The following is a 15409-nucleotide window of genomic DNA, read 5'->3' as shown; positions in this document are numbered from 1 at the left end:
GCCCGCCTACAGGATTCATCTCGATCTCGACCAAGGGCGCCCTCCTGGGGCCCTCATCATCAGTACCGGAAGAGAGCGACTCCTCTATCGAATCGAGCAAATACGCGACACTATACATGATTCCCTCATCGAAAACCACATCTACACTAACACGAATCCGCCCTTCTGCTGGGATCCATACGCGCCACGCACTAAATTTAGGTTCATACCCAACTAGGATACCCTTGACGCAGACCGGGTCAAGTTTATTTCTAAGCGCCTTCGGAACCTGTACATAAGCCACGCACCCGAATACCCGTAGCTTAGAGACGTCCGGGGGCTTTCCAGTAAACAGCTCCCACGGCGTCTGTACAGTCCCCTTCGTAGGACACACGTTGCGCAAGGCGTTGGCCGTCATTATTGCCTCTCCCCACAGCTCCGGAGGTACGCCCGAATCATATTGCATGGCCCGCACACGCTCCAGCAAAGTCCTGTTCAGGCGCTCCGCTGCTCCGTTTTGCTCTGGTGTATACGGGGCCGACTTCTCATGCACAATACCCCTCTCAGAAAAGAAGGAGGCAAGGCGATCGTTGACGTACTCCGTGCCGCAATCAGTTCGGACGCAACGAACTTCTAGACCAGTCTGCCGTTCCCACTTAGTCAAAACCTCACGAACAGCAGCGGGGACTTCGCTCTTTGCGCGAACGCAACGAACCTCGGAGTATTTGCTAAAATCGTCGTAGAAGGTAGCGAAGTAGTTGGCTCCACCCAGCGACGTGACCGGCATCGGGCCGCAAAGATCCATATGGACGAGGTCGAGCACGCGTTCGCCCTTGTGCGTCGATGAATGATGGGGGCTGCGGGTCATTTTTCCCATAACGCACGGCTCGCAGACCTTGCTCTCCGGACGAAGGCTTTCCTCGCGGCATATGAGCTCCGAATGGACCAGGTCGTAAAAAAACGGCCTATCAAAACGGGTGAGGCTAGCATGCCCCATGCGACGATGCAAGGTGTCTAACTTTTCCTTGGGAAAGCGATGCAGTGATAATGCCCTATTCCACTCGGCATCTGGCTGCGCAAGCACGATGTACATCCCGTTCTCCTCGAACACATCGACAGCGGGAATTCCGTCTATTGCTATATACGAGCAATCGGCGGACAGGACAACCTCTACCACCTGATCCGGGAAGGATCTCTTCAGGGCCTTGACTGAGAACAGGCGGTGTTGCAGGTCCGGAACTACGTGTACAGGTACCGACAATTCCGTCTGCCCTCGAAAAGAGGCGAAAACCGGCCTGCCCTCACCAATCGAGCTAACCGTCCGCCCATCCGCCACCTCAGAAACGACACCCTCGCCCTCGCGCACCGGCTTCAGACCCTCCACGTCCTCAGGCGTGAAGGTCAGGTGATCCTCGGCTCCAGTGTCGAGAAGCCATTCACCGGGTGCCAGTCTCATTCCCCCAAGCGTGTTTATGACGCCAACTAGTCGCCGCCGCACGCCCTGGGCCTGCGGCTGCACTTGCGGTTGTTGTTGTCGTTGGCGCATGAAAGGCTGGGGAGGTGGTGGAGGGGGAGGCGGCGGCGGCGNCGGTGGTGGTGNCGGATATGGCTGTCTAAGCTTCGGACACTTGGCAACTAAATGGCCCTGCTCCTTGCAGTAGAAGCACTTCCTGTTGTCCTTCTTCTTGTGTGGCGCCTGCCGCGCGACGTTGTAGGCTCCCTTCACGGGCGACTTCTTGGTCTCCGTATCAATCTTCTGCTCCTCGACGAGTAGCCGCATCTCCAGCTTCTCGACGTCGTCCACGTCGGTAGTATTTTCTATAACTGTGCGGATCATGGCATACGTATCAGGTAGGCCCCTCAAGACGTGGTCCACCGCCTCGTCATCCGCCAAACTAATATCGATGGCTGCGAACTCTAGTCGAAGCGCTTGGAACCTCGCGATGTAATCGCTGATCGTCTCGCTCGATTCCATCTTGAATTGGGTCAACCGTTGAACCAATAAGCTCTTCGCAGCTCGAGTCTGCTGCCCATACTTAGCCGCCAAAGCAAGCCACAGGTCGTACGCCTTCGCGTGACGCGCGTACAGGGGCTTCTCCAGGACGCGGATGAATTCCTTGATAACGCCCAAAGCTCGCTGGTCTTGCTCGTCTGTCACTACATCCCGCGTAGCCTGCACGGGGCTGATCGCGTTCGCTAGTCCTTTACGTTGAAGGACGCCGATGACGTGCTCCTTCAAGAGGTGAAAGGTGCTAATGGAGAAATAAAAATCCTCCTTATCTATTTTCATCCTTGCCTACAGCTAAGTCCGCACACAGCAGAAAAAGGCACCACCGGGCAAACGGATGACCGCACGCTAAAGCGCGGGGCTCATAACCTGTTAGAGATAAGAGTCCTTCAGTGAACACATCACTCGCTCATATCGTTACACAAGGAGAGAGAGAGAAAGGATACGCAAGCAGTATATAAGCATACCGTAGCCAATCCTGATCCGATGTCGTATTGGGATAACGGCAACTAATCAAACTACCGAAGTGTCAAGCCTGAGTGTACCTAAGAGCACTTTCCAACAGCATCCCTAGATATATGTGCAGTTCGCAAAGATAGGATTTTGGAAGTTTCAAGGCGAAGCTGCAAGTTTGGTGTGTTCACCCTGCAGGCACGGGGGACCTGTTCGTGTAACTGTGCTTGCGACTGCATCGACAAGTAATGGAATGTCCCGGGAATAATGGCTTTCCCGATTTGCACGAGTGAACGGTCAGGAGAGGAGAAGCTAGGAAGTAAAGGAGAAGGAGGGCCGAGATTCCATTCATATTTGCTCATCTGCTCGTTGGAATTGTAAGAATGCCAACGCAACCCTCGCAAATACGCATAAGAACGAAAACGCAACCTCGTTCCTCGCGTCTAGCATCGCGCACAGTTCAAGGGAGCCTAGAAACCGCATGTGCTCGTTGCATCACAGCGGTCAGACTGATCCGAAGGCGTACATATTGTTATTCTCCGCATCCCAGAGGAGGGGGCCCTCTCCAAGCAATCGTTGCCCGCTATGCGCTGCTTTCACTCAAGCGTAGCACGACGGACCAAAAGCGCACGTTCAAACATAAGTATTGCTTTTTATAAATTGGTTTTAGAGATACCATGGACGCATGGTCATTCCAGGTTCCAACTGATTTCCATAGCGATCGTACACTCCCGTGCAAAGGGCGGCTTTTACTACTCAAAACAGAGAAGCTTCATCTTATTCAGATTGTCCAGATTGTTATTAGGTTAACAGGCAACTGCCGACTTTTGAAGTTTCGGCCTTCCGCGTTCCGCCTTGTATTAATTACAGACAATGGCAAAGGTACCAGCACAAAACGCGTGGAGCACAAGCCTCTGTGACTGCGCAGCGGAGCCCAGTGGATGTGGATTTTGCCGTGAGTTCGGCAGTCCATATCGTGAAGCCTTCCGGCACCTCAAATGCGCTACATATGCGCACGCACGTCGATGACACGCAAGGGCTTACCTTGCAACCATTGTTTTGGCTTTCAGTTTTCGCTTGGTGCTGTCAACCATGTGCTTATGGCATGAACGTGGAGTTAATGGAGCCGGTAAGTTCCGGGGCGACTGGTCTGCCCGTCTGGCCTGCCGACACCTGACTTTGAAGGTGCACATCGCACCTCAATTGACAGGATACTTCCAGCTCAATTTATTTCCTGGTTCATACTTTTGTATCTTTAGTCGTTGATTGGTACGCATCTTGAATCCTGTTCGGCAGGTGGTGTGCTGCGGTGGCGATTGCTGCGGCGCTTGCATGGCCTACTACTGCGTGGCCATCTGGAGTGGTTGCCACTGTATCCTTCACACCATGGCACGCGGCTACATACGGAACAAATACAACATCCCGTAAGCTCACTGCTCTAAGCTCTGCCTCATGTGAACCGCAAACGTGAACCGCGAAGGCAACCCAACTGTAAAGTTAACGTTGGCCTTCTCATCCATTCGCCCCCGAATCCCATTGCTTCCCCAGGGGAGACTGCTGCAGCGACTGCATGGTAAGCGTATGCCTGGGAAACCGAAACCAGCCAACGTTTTTTTACCTGGTGGCTTTATTTACGTGGGAAAGCCTTGTACTCAACCTCTGTGCTTCATGAACTGTGCAGATCGTCGTAGCCAATCAGTTTCCCATGCCATCATCAAACCCGTTCATGGCTTTCCCATGGCTTTGCAGACCACTTGGTGCTGTGCTCCCTGCGCCCTGTGCCAAGAGCGTCGCGAGCTCCTTCTGCGCGGCCACACCAAGGGTGAGCTTGATCTCAGGGCATGACATCAGAGGCTCAATCATGAATGTCGCCTGTTGCCCTTGCATTCCAGTTGTGGGAATGAATAAGAAACCTATGTCGTACTCTGCAGTCAGTTGCGCCACCATTGATTCTTGGTGGTGATAAGGCTGGCCTTTCTGTACCGCGCTGAGTCATGTGGGCATGCTGACCTGAATGCTAAGATGAAAGTGCGCTCCGATGAGTTCTAAGCTCAATGCATTACGGCATAGCTTTCGAAGGACATCGAAGGCCGATGGAGGAAAACGAAGCAACCCCGCATAATGCATGTGAACGCAAGCCCACCGGGGCGAGCATGTAAGTTTGAGGAGATGACCGTCTTTGCATATTTGCAACAAAACTCTTTTGTGCAGGTGGCAAGGTTCCACCTTCAGCGCAGCCGCCACAACAGCAAGTGATGGTCATGGTGCCACAGCCGGGGATGCAGCCGGCGTACCCAGCACCCGCACAGCCGGCCTACCCAGCACCCGCACAACCAGGCTACCCAGCACCCGCACAGCCGGCCTACCCAGCACCCGCACAGCCGGCCTACCCAGCACCCGCACAACCAGGCTACCCAGCACCCGCACAACCAGGCTACCCAGCACCCGCACAACCAGGCTACCCAGCACCCGCACAGCCGGCCTACCCAGCACCCGCACAACCAGGCTACCCAGCACCTGCTCAGCCAGGCTACGCCATGCAGCAGCAGCAGCAGCAGCCGGCATTCTACCCGGAAGTCCCCAAGTAAGGCCGCTGTGTAGCTGCTCCTCAGGAGGGGCTCTTCTCCTTCTCGAGGCAGGCCGCCTTTATACGATGGCGCTGAATACAACCGTTAAGCGGTAATTTGAAGGATTGCTGCTTCGTCCAATCGTAAGGCGAGTAAACGGCATTTAGCCACCAAGGGGAGCCTCGTGTGCGCCACGTGGATCTGGCGGCTACGCGAAGATCCATCGACTATTTCACCATGTCTTTCACACTCAGATCTCGCTTCACTGGGCTGCCGCCTTGCATTGCCGCCGGGTAACAGGGTGCAACGAAGGCAATAGGTTTCAAGCGGCAATCCTCAAGCTATAAGTTGTGGTTAAGCCTGTTATCGGTCTTTAGTAAAATCTTTGATAAACTAACATAAAGCGGCAGGTAAGCGGCAGGTAAGCGGCGTCCTGCACCCACGTCGACATGGGCTTGTAATATGCCTCGTTTGTACGCTGCGTGCGTTCATTTTTGTTGGATGATTGTGGGTCGGCGTTCCTGGGGCCGTGGCTGGGCTCTAGAGAGCACTTTGGGGGTAGCGTTTCCCTGTCTTTAATTGCCGCAGCTTTGCGATTTCGTGCTTTGTGTATATTGTCTCTTGCCCAATTAAGATACTCCTGGGAGGCCGATGTGCATACGGACGGCGGCAAATCCTGCTGGTATCTGTTGGGCGAGGCGCACACCGCGAGCCCTGCAAGTGTTATAGAGCTGATGTGCTTGCAGCAGATTACATAGCGCTGTCATGCTTGCTTGTTTATGTCGTTTATATGTGCTTGTTCGTAATATGATTGCAGGTCATAATATATATAATATATATAACTTTCACCTGTGCATTTATGTCTTAACGCTGTAGAACTGGGTTGGTCAAGATGCGATTCGGGTTTGTTTAAAGTCTACGTTATATATTTGCTGTGCTACCGACAGTCCTTATATCTCTTCCGTACAAATGTGTGCTATAAAAGTGGGATTCATTTACATGCTCAGAGGCTGTGTTCGTTATGATGTGGACAGTTTCATTTCGTGATGGCGAAAACTTTAGGAAGATACGTAGCAGTACCGGGCTCGTTGATCACCGGCAGCCTTCTGCTGTCTTCTCCGAAGTCTATACATGCGCCAGTTTTGCAATCACATTCTGCGCCGGTTGGGGTGCTTGGTACAATGTCGTCGTCTTTCTCAACGTCGTCGTCTCTGTCGCTATCTCTTCCCCCTTCTCTTTCTCTCTGGAATGATTAATAGCGACTTGAAAGGAGGCGTGGCACACGTGCTTGGAGGACAACATCGCTTGGGGTAGTTGTACAAATCGGTGTTGAGATGCCAACGGGTAACAACCCTAAGTGATTGAACCGTCCTGCTATGCGGCCAAATGCACGTGTAAACTATTTCCGCTGGTAAATATGAATGCCAAAAGAGCTGCAGCAGTAGTAATGAGTCGGTATCACGTAGGGTGTGTTTCTACTTCTAAGAGTGAGTAACTACAAAGGCTTGCTTTCTTGTAAACGAGCAATAGCGCGGGGCATGGCTTTTATTAACTCAGGCACTAAGATGGCAGGGAAGTTGGAATACGGTCGTGTGTGTGTGTGGTTGTTACAGTGGGCTCCAGACTCACGAAGAGTACAGCCATCGGGCCAGCTTGCCGTGCACTGCACTAGAGACAAATATACAAACTAGACTACCACCCAGATGAGACAACCCAAGTCAATTAGACAGCCAAAACCGCGACCAAAGGGAAGGCTCAGGACCCACAATCACTATTGAAAGAGGCCTGAGTAGTGACCCACATCGTGCCATAGCGCGTCTTATTTCACACTGCATTGTACGGCGGCGTTGGCGTCGCATGGCCCAAGTCCGTGAATCACCCGTTGTCATCGCTGGTCATTTCACTTTTCAACCCGCCCGCGTATTCGCGCTCCAGGAACGCGTACACGTACGGTTTTGCCGATGCCACTTCAGTCAACCGCACCATACGCTTCTCTAGTTCGCCTAGGTCCACCCAATTAAGGAAAAATCTGAGGAACACTGAACCCTGCAATAGCCGCGCGCGTCCAAGATTTCCGTGCATTCCATGCGAAGAAGGTAGGATGGCTTCAACTCGTAATCCTTCACAAAGTGTCCAAGACATTTTGTTGGCGATAACGCAGTTCTGGCCACCCGCGTCGCCGCACGTTAACTGCGTTCGCGCTCATTTGCCTCACTCCGCGCGAGCATTGTGCTTGCATTGGATAGCAGCGACGTTGCGACTTTTTAATTAAAATGACTGTTAAATGCAGAAACAAATAAAGCTTCATGCCGTCCGATGTTGCTGCTGTGTGTAGCATAACGACGGAAGGGTGTCTAGCCAGAACTTGGCCGGCGCGAGCGAAAACTTTTAGACTGACGTTGCTTAGTAGGTAAAGAACTAACCTTAGTAATTGCTGCCATAACATTTATTTAAATTAAGAAGCAGAACATTTTATCATTCTATGCCTTATTCGTTCTTCGGTCTGCGCCAACAGTTCAGATTGACGAATCCTGTACCCGTACCGTAACCTTACAAATTCGAAGCGACAGTCAGGAAGTAACGGTAAAGCCGCAAATATTGTGCGCTTTATCCACCTGATCAACAAAAACAACAAACTATTGAAGAATTAGCTAGTCATAAGTCATAAGCAGACTCCACGGCACCATTGGACGCTCGATATCCCAGGCTTTACTAAACGACTACCATGCCGAGGCCTCCCGCAAAGAACGCTTGGAGCACTGGCTTTTGCGAATGTGCCTCAGACCCATCAGGATGCGGCTTTTGCTGTGAGTTGGGAAGGTGGTTCGCGTCTTGCGCTTCACGACCGGCAAGCAGTAACAAAGCAGCAGGCTTATATCCTGCTCTGCTAAACTGTCAGCTCCAGTAGTTTCGGTTGTAGGTCATCTACTAGCCTGCATGTGCGTACTCATGGTGAATTGTGCTCGAGAGGCAGACAGGATTACTACCTCGTTGTAACCACCTCGCAAACGAGGGGACCCGGCGTTCGTTCCTAGATTTTACGCTTGTATATTTTTTTGCTATTTCACAGTGTACGCGTGCTGCTGCCCGGCATGCGCCTACGGCTCAAATGTGGATCTTATGGAGCCGGCGGTGAGCGTCGCAGCGGGCCATCCCACAGCTGTTCAGTAAGAGATTACTTCTCAGCTGCAACGCACACACACACACACACACACACACACACACACACACACAGCACACATCCACATCCACATCCACATCCACATCCACATCCACATCCACATCCACATCCACATCCACATCCACATCCACATCCACATCCACATCCACATCCACATCCACATCCACATCCACATCCACATCCACATCCACATCCACATCCACATCCACATCCACATCCACATCCACATCCACATACACATACACATACACATACACATACACATACACATACACATACACATACACATACACATACACATACACATACACATACACATACACATACACATACACATACACATACACATACACATACACATACACATACACATACACATACACATACACATACACATACACATACACATACACATACACATACACATACACATACACATACACATACACATACACATACACATACACATACACATACACATACACATACACACATACAAACACACACATACAAACACACACACATACACATACATACACGCGTATACACGTACACGTTACTGGGCTACGTCATCCATGCATGCTGGTCTGGTCGCAGGTGGTGTGCTGCGGTGGCAGCTGCTACGGCGCTTGCATGGCCTACTACTGCATGGCATCCTTCACGGGATGTTGTTGCATCCTACACGCCATGGCTCGTGGCTACATCCGGAACAAGTATAACATCCCGTAAGCGCCGTACTTTCCGTACATAGTACACCTGCCTGCCTCTCCCTATGTATATATATAATACACACTATGCGCTTTCTACTATGTAACTAAATGAAAATAATACACGCACGTTTTAACAGAGCGCAGATTCTATCGCCTAATATTTTAACGACTAAAGCTGTAATGTCGTGACGAGAGTTCCACTCTATCATCCGTACTTGCTTCTGACCAAGCATTACGCATATGCTGCCTTCATGCCCCTCGGATCGGCCTCCCCATTTTTGTGTATCTTCCAGGGGGAATAGCTGCTTGGACTGCCTGGTAAGCTGCTAGCCCTTGGGAGGAGGAATGTCGAGGGCGTGCGTGTCCATCATTACCAATGTAGTACGGATGGGTAGAAGTAACCGTAGTAACGACCTCCTTTTTCAAATCCCCACCCTCTCTCTACCTACGGCATGCCGACATGCCGTACAACGTCGTCGTTGTAGTCGTTGTACGGACGACTCTTGAGCTTCTTTATATTAACCAACCATGCCAAGGCCTCCCCCTTCCTGACCTTCAAACGTTTCACTCTCACGCGCTGCGTCCCACTGCGTTCCTGTTCAACTGCCAGGGGAGCCGCTAGGGGAGGTTGTTTGGCTCTATCGCGTTTATCTTTTTTGACCCGCCTTGAATGATCTTATGGTGATCCTCCGAATGATTCCTTTACTCGTGGAAAATCTGTACATCTGTTGTTGTTAAAGTTATAACTTGTTACCTAATTCTTACTCGCTTGCAACTGCTGCTCTGCCGCTGCTATAGCTCACTTGGTGCTGTGCGCCCTGCGCGATGTGCCAAGAGCGTCGAGAGCTCATCATCCGCGGCCACTCCAGGGGTGAGAGCCGCGATCTCGCGTGATAACACACGATCAGTATCGATGCGTTTAGGCGAATGCGATTTTCCAACATTGCCGCGTACCTTGTACAGCGCATAATTGTACGACAGTACTGCAAAGTCATCGTAGTCGTCGTACAGGTGCACGCTCTCTTTCGATTCCCAGCAACACTTTAGAACCCTCCGAATAACGTTTAATCACGACTGCCTCATTGATGGTGAGGAGAATTTCCTAAAAACTAATCTTTGTTACTGTGTATGCCAAACATCGCAGGCGGTGCCGTTCAACAGCCGCCGCAGCCGCAGCCACAGCCGCTGCTTGTCATGATGCCGGCGCCGGCGCCAGTGATGATGCAGCCGCCAGGAGCAGCGTACCCAGCTGCGATGGCTCCGCCGCCGTACGGCATCCCGCCTCAAGGGCCGCCGGTGTACGGCGCCCCGGCGCCACCGCAGATATTCGCACATGCGCCGCCTCCTTTTCATCCTCCGGCTGCTCAACCACCCCAACAGATGACAGTCCCGTCAAATCCCAAAGTAGACGCCGCCGGGCCGNCGGCGCTGCCGATGCTGGCTGCTGCTGGGATTTATCCGCAAATTCCCAAGACAGTACCCGGCTCCTCCTGCCCCCCCTAATCGGCGACCCAGATGGCTGACTGGGCTGATGTCCGATGATGCCCTTACGAATCCCGCAGAAAGGCGAATGTGGTAAGAACGACTTTTAACTATGACTTTTAAAAAGTGCTCTTGGGGCTCCAGGTGCTCTTTGCGGCCGCTCTATCGTACGTACGACATGTCAGAGAGGCCCGAGCCAAAGCAGCGGGCCACAGTCGCACACACGGGCAAACGGCGCCCGTAAGAGTGTTCTGAAGCAACACGTAAAAAATTATGAGAAAACGAAACGGCAGAAGAGGGCTATCGAGACACCGGCACGTGGGTAGACCGCCGGGCAGTTAGTTGACCCTGCGGGGTGTGCCATGTTGATCCGGTCGGGTAGCTCTGTGGAATGGAAGATGTGCCGGGAGATGCTCATTCAGGGCTTGGTTTCGGAGGATTGTGGAAGAATCGGTTTTTGGGCGGGGCCCCAGCGCGAAGCGCCCAGGGGGGCCCCGACCTGTAGGATTGCCCATGTCCGTGTGTGTGTGTGTGTGTGTGTGTGTGTGTGTGTGTGTGTGTGTGTGTGTGTGTGTGTGTGTGTGTGTGTGTGTGTGTGTGTGTGTGTGTGTAACGGACCAAACATAATATCTCGCCCGCCTGAAACGCGTTATAGGTACTATACAGCATTCTCTATTGCAAGGTATTTCGCATGTAGCCAACAAAAATCGTATGAGCACAAACAAGTTTGGCTGCCTCAATTGACCGAGGCCAAAGTCACATCAACGCCTCTCGAGCTAAATTTCATCCCGAAAGGTACCGCGTATCTCATATTTGAATTCTTAGATGACGGCGTATGATAACTCGAACTCCCAGGCCTTGAGTGTGTAACGGACCAAACATAATATTTCACCCGGCTGAAACCCGTTATCGGTACTATACAGCATTCTCTATTGCAAGGTATCTCGCATGTAGCTAACAAAGACCGTATGAGCACAAACAAGTTTAGCTGCCTCCATTCACCGACCTCAAAAGTCACATCAACGCCTCTCGCGCTAAATTTCATCCCGAAAGCTGCCGTGTATCTCATAATGGAATTCTGAGATGACGGCGTATGATAACTCGAACACCCAGCTTGCGATACCATTTGCCGGCATGGGCAATCCGACTTGCCACCAGCAGGCCAACATAATTTGCTTTCACTTCTCTATGAAATACACAAGCTGCTTGTTTGTACATTTACTTTGGCCAATGCACGGGGCCTCCGAAGACTTGCGGTGTGCCGCGATGAAGCTCGCGGCTGTGGGGCGGATTGCTGAGGCCGCTGGCGCTTCGGGGATAAACATCACAGACAGCACCGAATTTCACTCAGCTTGCGTTACCAATTTGCCCGCACGGGCATTCCGACTTGCGGTCTGCCGCACTGTCCATGCGGCATGCACCCGGGATGGATGCGATTCGCGTGGAGCGCGCAGGCGGTGCTGACGATTCCGCCGGTGCAAGCTTAGCTCCCACACCATCAGTACTGCTGCAACAAAGCACATCTCCCACCGCAGTGACACTACCCATCAATTGTCACACGTGCCGTGCTAGCTACCGGCCTGTACGGATGCAGGGGGGGCCCGCCCTTTTTCCGGCTTCGAGGAAGCCGACACCCGACTTGTCGGAGGGGGGAAAGAGAAGGGGACTGTGGTCGGCACTCGGTGGGATCCAATGCTTTTGATCTGCGGGTGCGGAGCCGCAGTCGATGGAGCGTGCAGGGGGAAGCGAGTCGATGCGCGCATGGAGGGGAGTTGGAAGTTGGGATGGACTAGAAGTGAACGTTTATCCAGTTGACTACGGACGCGATGGAGTTCCGGTAAACTGTGGCGTCTGTTAGGAGGCAAGACCGGTCTTCTGACGATGCGTGGACCTACTGTATGCTTACCTATACTATTAAAAAGCATTTGTTATTTTGCGGTCTGCGCCTCCCGTAATCAATTTCCAGCTCCACTGCAGGAAGATCTAAATAATACCTTCTCAGGTATGCGTGATGCTGCGCCGCAGGCCTATTTGTATGGTCGGGTGGTTGAGGGTGGTTAGCGCGGTCGGTTGAGATGTACGTAGGGCCATGCATTTATAGGAGATAGTTCTTGTTTCCAGTTTGGCGGTTCATGAGCCTTTTGGCTCGTCTGGACCGTACAAGCTTGAAGCTTGTAAACGTAAAACGTAAATCGTAAAAGGAGATAGTACTTCTTGTCCTCTGTAGCAGTTGATACGCATTCATAATTTCACGATGCATGTGAGTTTCGTAGTTGTGCAGCGACGTTCTCAGGCGTTTACGGCTGCTGACAATGTAGTTTAAGCAGGCGGCTCACTTTTGAATGGTAACCGGTATGCCAAACAAAGCTAAGGAGAAAAAGGCGCCTAGGAAGCTGCTATCAGGTCGCACAGTACGCGGTTCCTAGTTTTCACTCCCTTACGAAACAGGCACATGCATTATGAATACTAAAAGGAAAGATCCAGCGACATATTAGAATTTAGAATTCGAATTTAATGGGGTCATGCTTGAGCAATCTATATTTTTGCATAGCGTGTGACTAATGGAGCAAAAAACCTCCGTACGAATCGTAATGTCCTTTTTCATGCACTGACCTTTGAGCCCAGATTGCAGCCCATGTCAGCTCAACTTTATATAAAATTAATCAACCCGTTACGTGTATCACATGCACCTGGAGGCCATGGGAACGCCGCTAAGCCCTCGCGCTGCGCAGACTCCAGCGTGTGCATCGCACGCTCCCGAGAACAATCTAAGCGATAAACAGTCTTCCATATTAGGCTTAGATATACGCGCTTCTGCGCCAGTGCGTCTTACTCAAATCCTAACTAGCGCGGGAAGCGCTTTCTCACCTGCTTGTCACAGCAGCAGACTGCGGGTTGTCCAAAGCTGCGGACCCTCCATCATAACCAACAGCGACTCCTCTGCGACTTTGGAACTCCACACCCTGTCAGCAAAACCAGCCGCGCCAAATGCATCTATGTTTTCCCCTTCTGTTTCAAGCACGAGGCAAACGAACATTTTATCTCATAATAAGGCGATTATCTACCATGTGCTGCGCAATTTGGGCGAACCCTTTGAGCTCGCACGCGCTGCGACGGTTTCCCGCCTGTGGCGCGACGTCGCATCGGTTCCTTTGCTCTGGACAGCTTTGTTGGAACAAGAGCACAGAGCTGCGTCCGCACCACCACCAACTGCATCAGAATCAACAGCTGCGTCTTCCTCATCTGTCGCCGGGGCTCCAGACAGCATCATGCCAACCGCGCGTGACGCGCCAGGCGTGGTGCCTCTGCAGGAGCAGCCATCCGATCTGCCAAATACAAATGGACCGAGGACGTTCCAGCAACAGGTAGTTCTGGAAATGAGAAAACAGGAATCATTACATCAACAAGAACGTCGACTACAGCGGCAAAAGCAGCAGCAACTTTTATTTCCGATGCTTCCCTCGGACCTCCTCCAGCCGTCATGCGATAACCTAAGCACGTGAGTCATGCGCGCCATGAGAACGCGTTCGACCCAAATCGAATTTAATCCGACCCAGATTGATGAATCCGCGCGATCTGTCATCTGGGTCGGTCCATTTTCTATCCGTATAATACGACATTTCCCGATCCGGTTCAGGATCTGGACCTGGATCCAGATATTTTGTTGCATTTCATCCACGAGATCAGCTTTTTTTCCATCGCTACTTGCGCCACGTTTGGAGGAAGTCATTTATCATACATCCCCCACAGAACAATACTCCAGCCTTATACCCCATACAGTCAACCATTTGCAGTTCCTCAAAACGCTTCGCTTCCCCCGATGATGCCTCCTTCAGGTCTGCATTGCAACTGGGCCGCTGGCTGGGAGTACGGCGCCTGGTTTCTAAGGCCGCACGGATTGGTCACGTCCGCGGCGCCTGGGGAGCCTACGTACCCGCTACCGGACGTCTAGTGGTGTTAGATCAGAAGGAACAGATTGTCTGGTTTGTGGACCTGGACGAGACCTGTGGCAGCGGTGGCGTTAGAAGCGGCGTCAGTGGCTGTGGCGGCGGCGGCGGCGATGGTGGCAATATCCGCAGGAGAAGTGAGGGCAGCAGCGGCGGCGGCGGCTGCGACGGCGGCAGCGCATCGGCAGAACCTGTTCTGGACACCAGCCTCCGCGGCGGCGGCGGCGGCGACGATGCTGTTAAGGCCGGCGTTGTACGGAGAAAAAGCTCTGGGGCCACCTGCGGCGGAGGCGGACGCGGCGAAAGTGGTGGTGACGTACATGAGGCAGCCGTACGACACACCTCACGGCAGCCACGCCAGCTGCATCTGGAGCAGCCTCCGCCTCCGATGCAGTCACGTCTCGCGTGTGCGTGCCAGGCTGCCGTACATGTTTCCGTACCTTCGCCACGACCAGCTTCCATGGGGACCCCGCCAGGTGGATCCAACGCCGCGGCGGGCTCGGGGGCAGCAGGAATTGGGCAGGGAGGAGGGGCGGTGGCGCCGCCGCCGCTGCCGCCGCCGCCGCCGCCGCCTCCCGGCGCTGCCGACCCGCTGCCGCTAGGGGTTCAACATCAGCAGCAGGAGCAGCACCCTGATGCTCCTGAGGCTGGAGATCTGCTTCCCGAGGAGCGGTTCAAGCTGCAGGTGACTGTGTGTCGGTATGTACGTATGTCTGCATGTGCGCTTGTGCACCTCAATTTGTGTATCTCTTATGTGCGTATCTCTGCATGCGTATCTGTATACGTACCATTTGATATGACAACTGGATTTAGGAATGGATTTCTCTGGATCCGAAGAACACTGGTAAAGCAGATACCGGCGGGCGGTAGAGCCTCAACCCCCTCACACGACAAAAAGCCAGGAAGGAGAAAGGAAGGAGGGAAGGGGTAGAATGGAAGGAGAAAGGAAGAGCTATTTGGTGACGTGTTCTGCTGCTTGCAGGTGGTGGCGGCGTGTGGTGGTGGGCTGGTCGCCACGGGTCACCCCGATGGCCGCGTCCTGGTGAGGGGCTGTGAGGTTTGGTTGGGGGAGGGGGAGGGGC

At 52.7% G+C, this 15409-nt stretch overlaps 3 protein-coding genes across 3 annotated transcripts in view; all 3 read left to right on the top strand.

The window, feature by feature from the left end:
- Positions 1-4723: 4723 nt before the first annotated feature.
- Positions 4724-5041, top strand: VOLCADRAFT_63400 (uncharacterized protein; the record flags this gene model as incomplete). Its single annotated transcript, XM_002953288.1, has 1 exon — positions 4724-5041. A coding segment is annotated over one exon (318 nt), but the record flags the coding sequence as incomplete, so codon positions are not given.
- Positions 5042-8127: 3086 nt separating this feature from the next.
- Positions 8128-10401, top strand: VOLCADRAFT_94013 (uncharacterized protein; the record flags this gene model as incomplete). Its single annotated transcript, XM_002953287.1, has 4 exons — positions 8128-8139; positions 8786-8913; positions 9697-9769; positions 10279-10401. The coding sequence occupies 4 exons, from the start codon at positions 8128-8130 to the stop codon at positions 10399-10401; spliced, it is 336 nt and encodes a 111-aa protein (XP_002953333.1).
- A 2663-nt stretch (positions 10402-13064) lies between these two features.
- The window catches only part of VOLCADRAFT_94012 (uncharacterized protein), a gene marked incomplete at both ends in the record, with an annotated part of 7866 nt that continues 5521 nt past the window's right edge, over positions 13065-15409 (top strand). The window contains 5 exons of the mRNA XM_002953286.1: positions 13065-13202; positions 13692-13879; positions 14217-14331; positions 14746-15012; positions 15310-15369. Of these exons, the coding sequence (XP_002953332.1) occupies positions 13065-13202; positions 13692-13879; positions 14217-14331; positions 14746-15012; positions 15310-15369 (768 nt within the window). The remainder of the gene's footprint in view (positions 13203-13691; positions 13880-14216; positions 14332-14745; positions 15013-15309; positions 15370-15409) is intronic.

This window comes from Volvox carteri (assembly GCF_000143455.1).
Source record: "Volvox carteri f. nagariensis unplaced genomic scaffold VOLCAscaffold_35, whole genome shotgun sequence".
In the NCBI taxonomy this organism is placed as follows: Eukaryota; Viridiplantae; Chlorophyta; class Chlorophyceae; order Chlamydomonadales; family Volvocaceae; genus Volvox; species Volvox carteri.
Note: the sequence above shows the minus strand (reverse complement) of the source record. Positions and strands in the feature narration are given on the sequence as shown.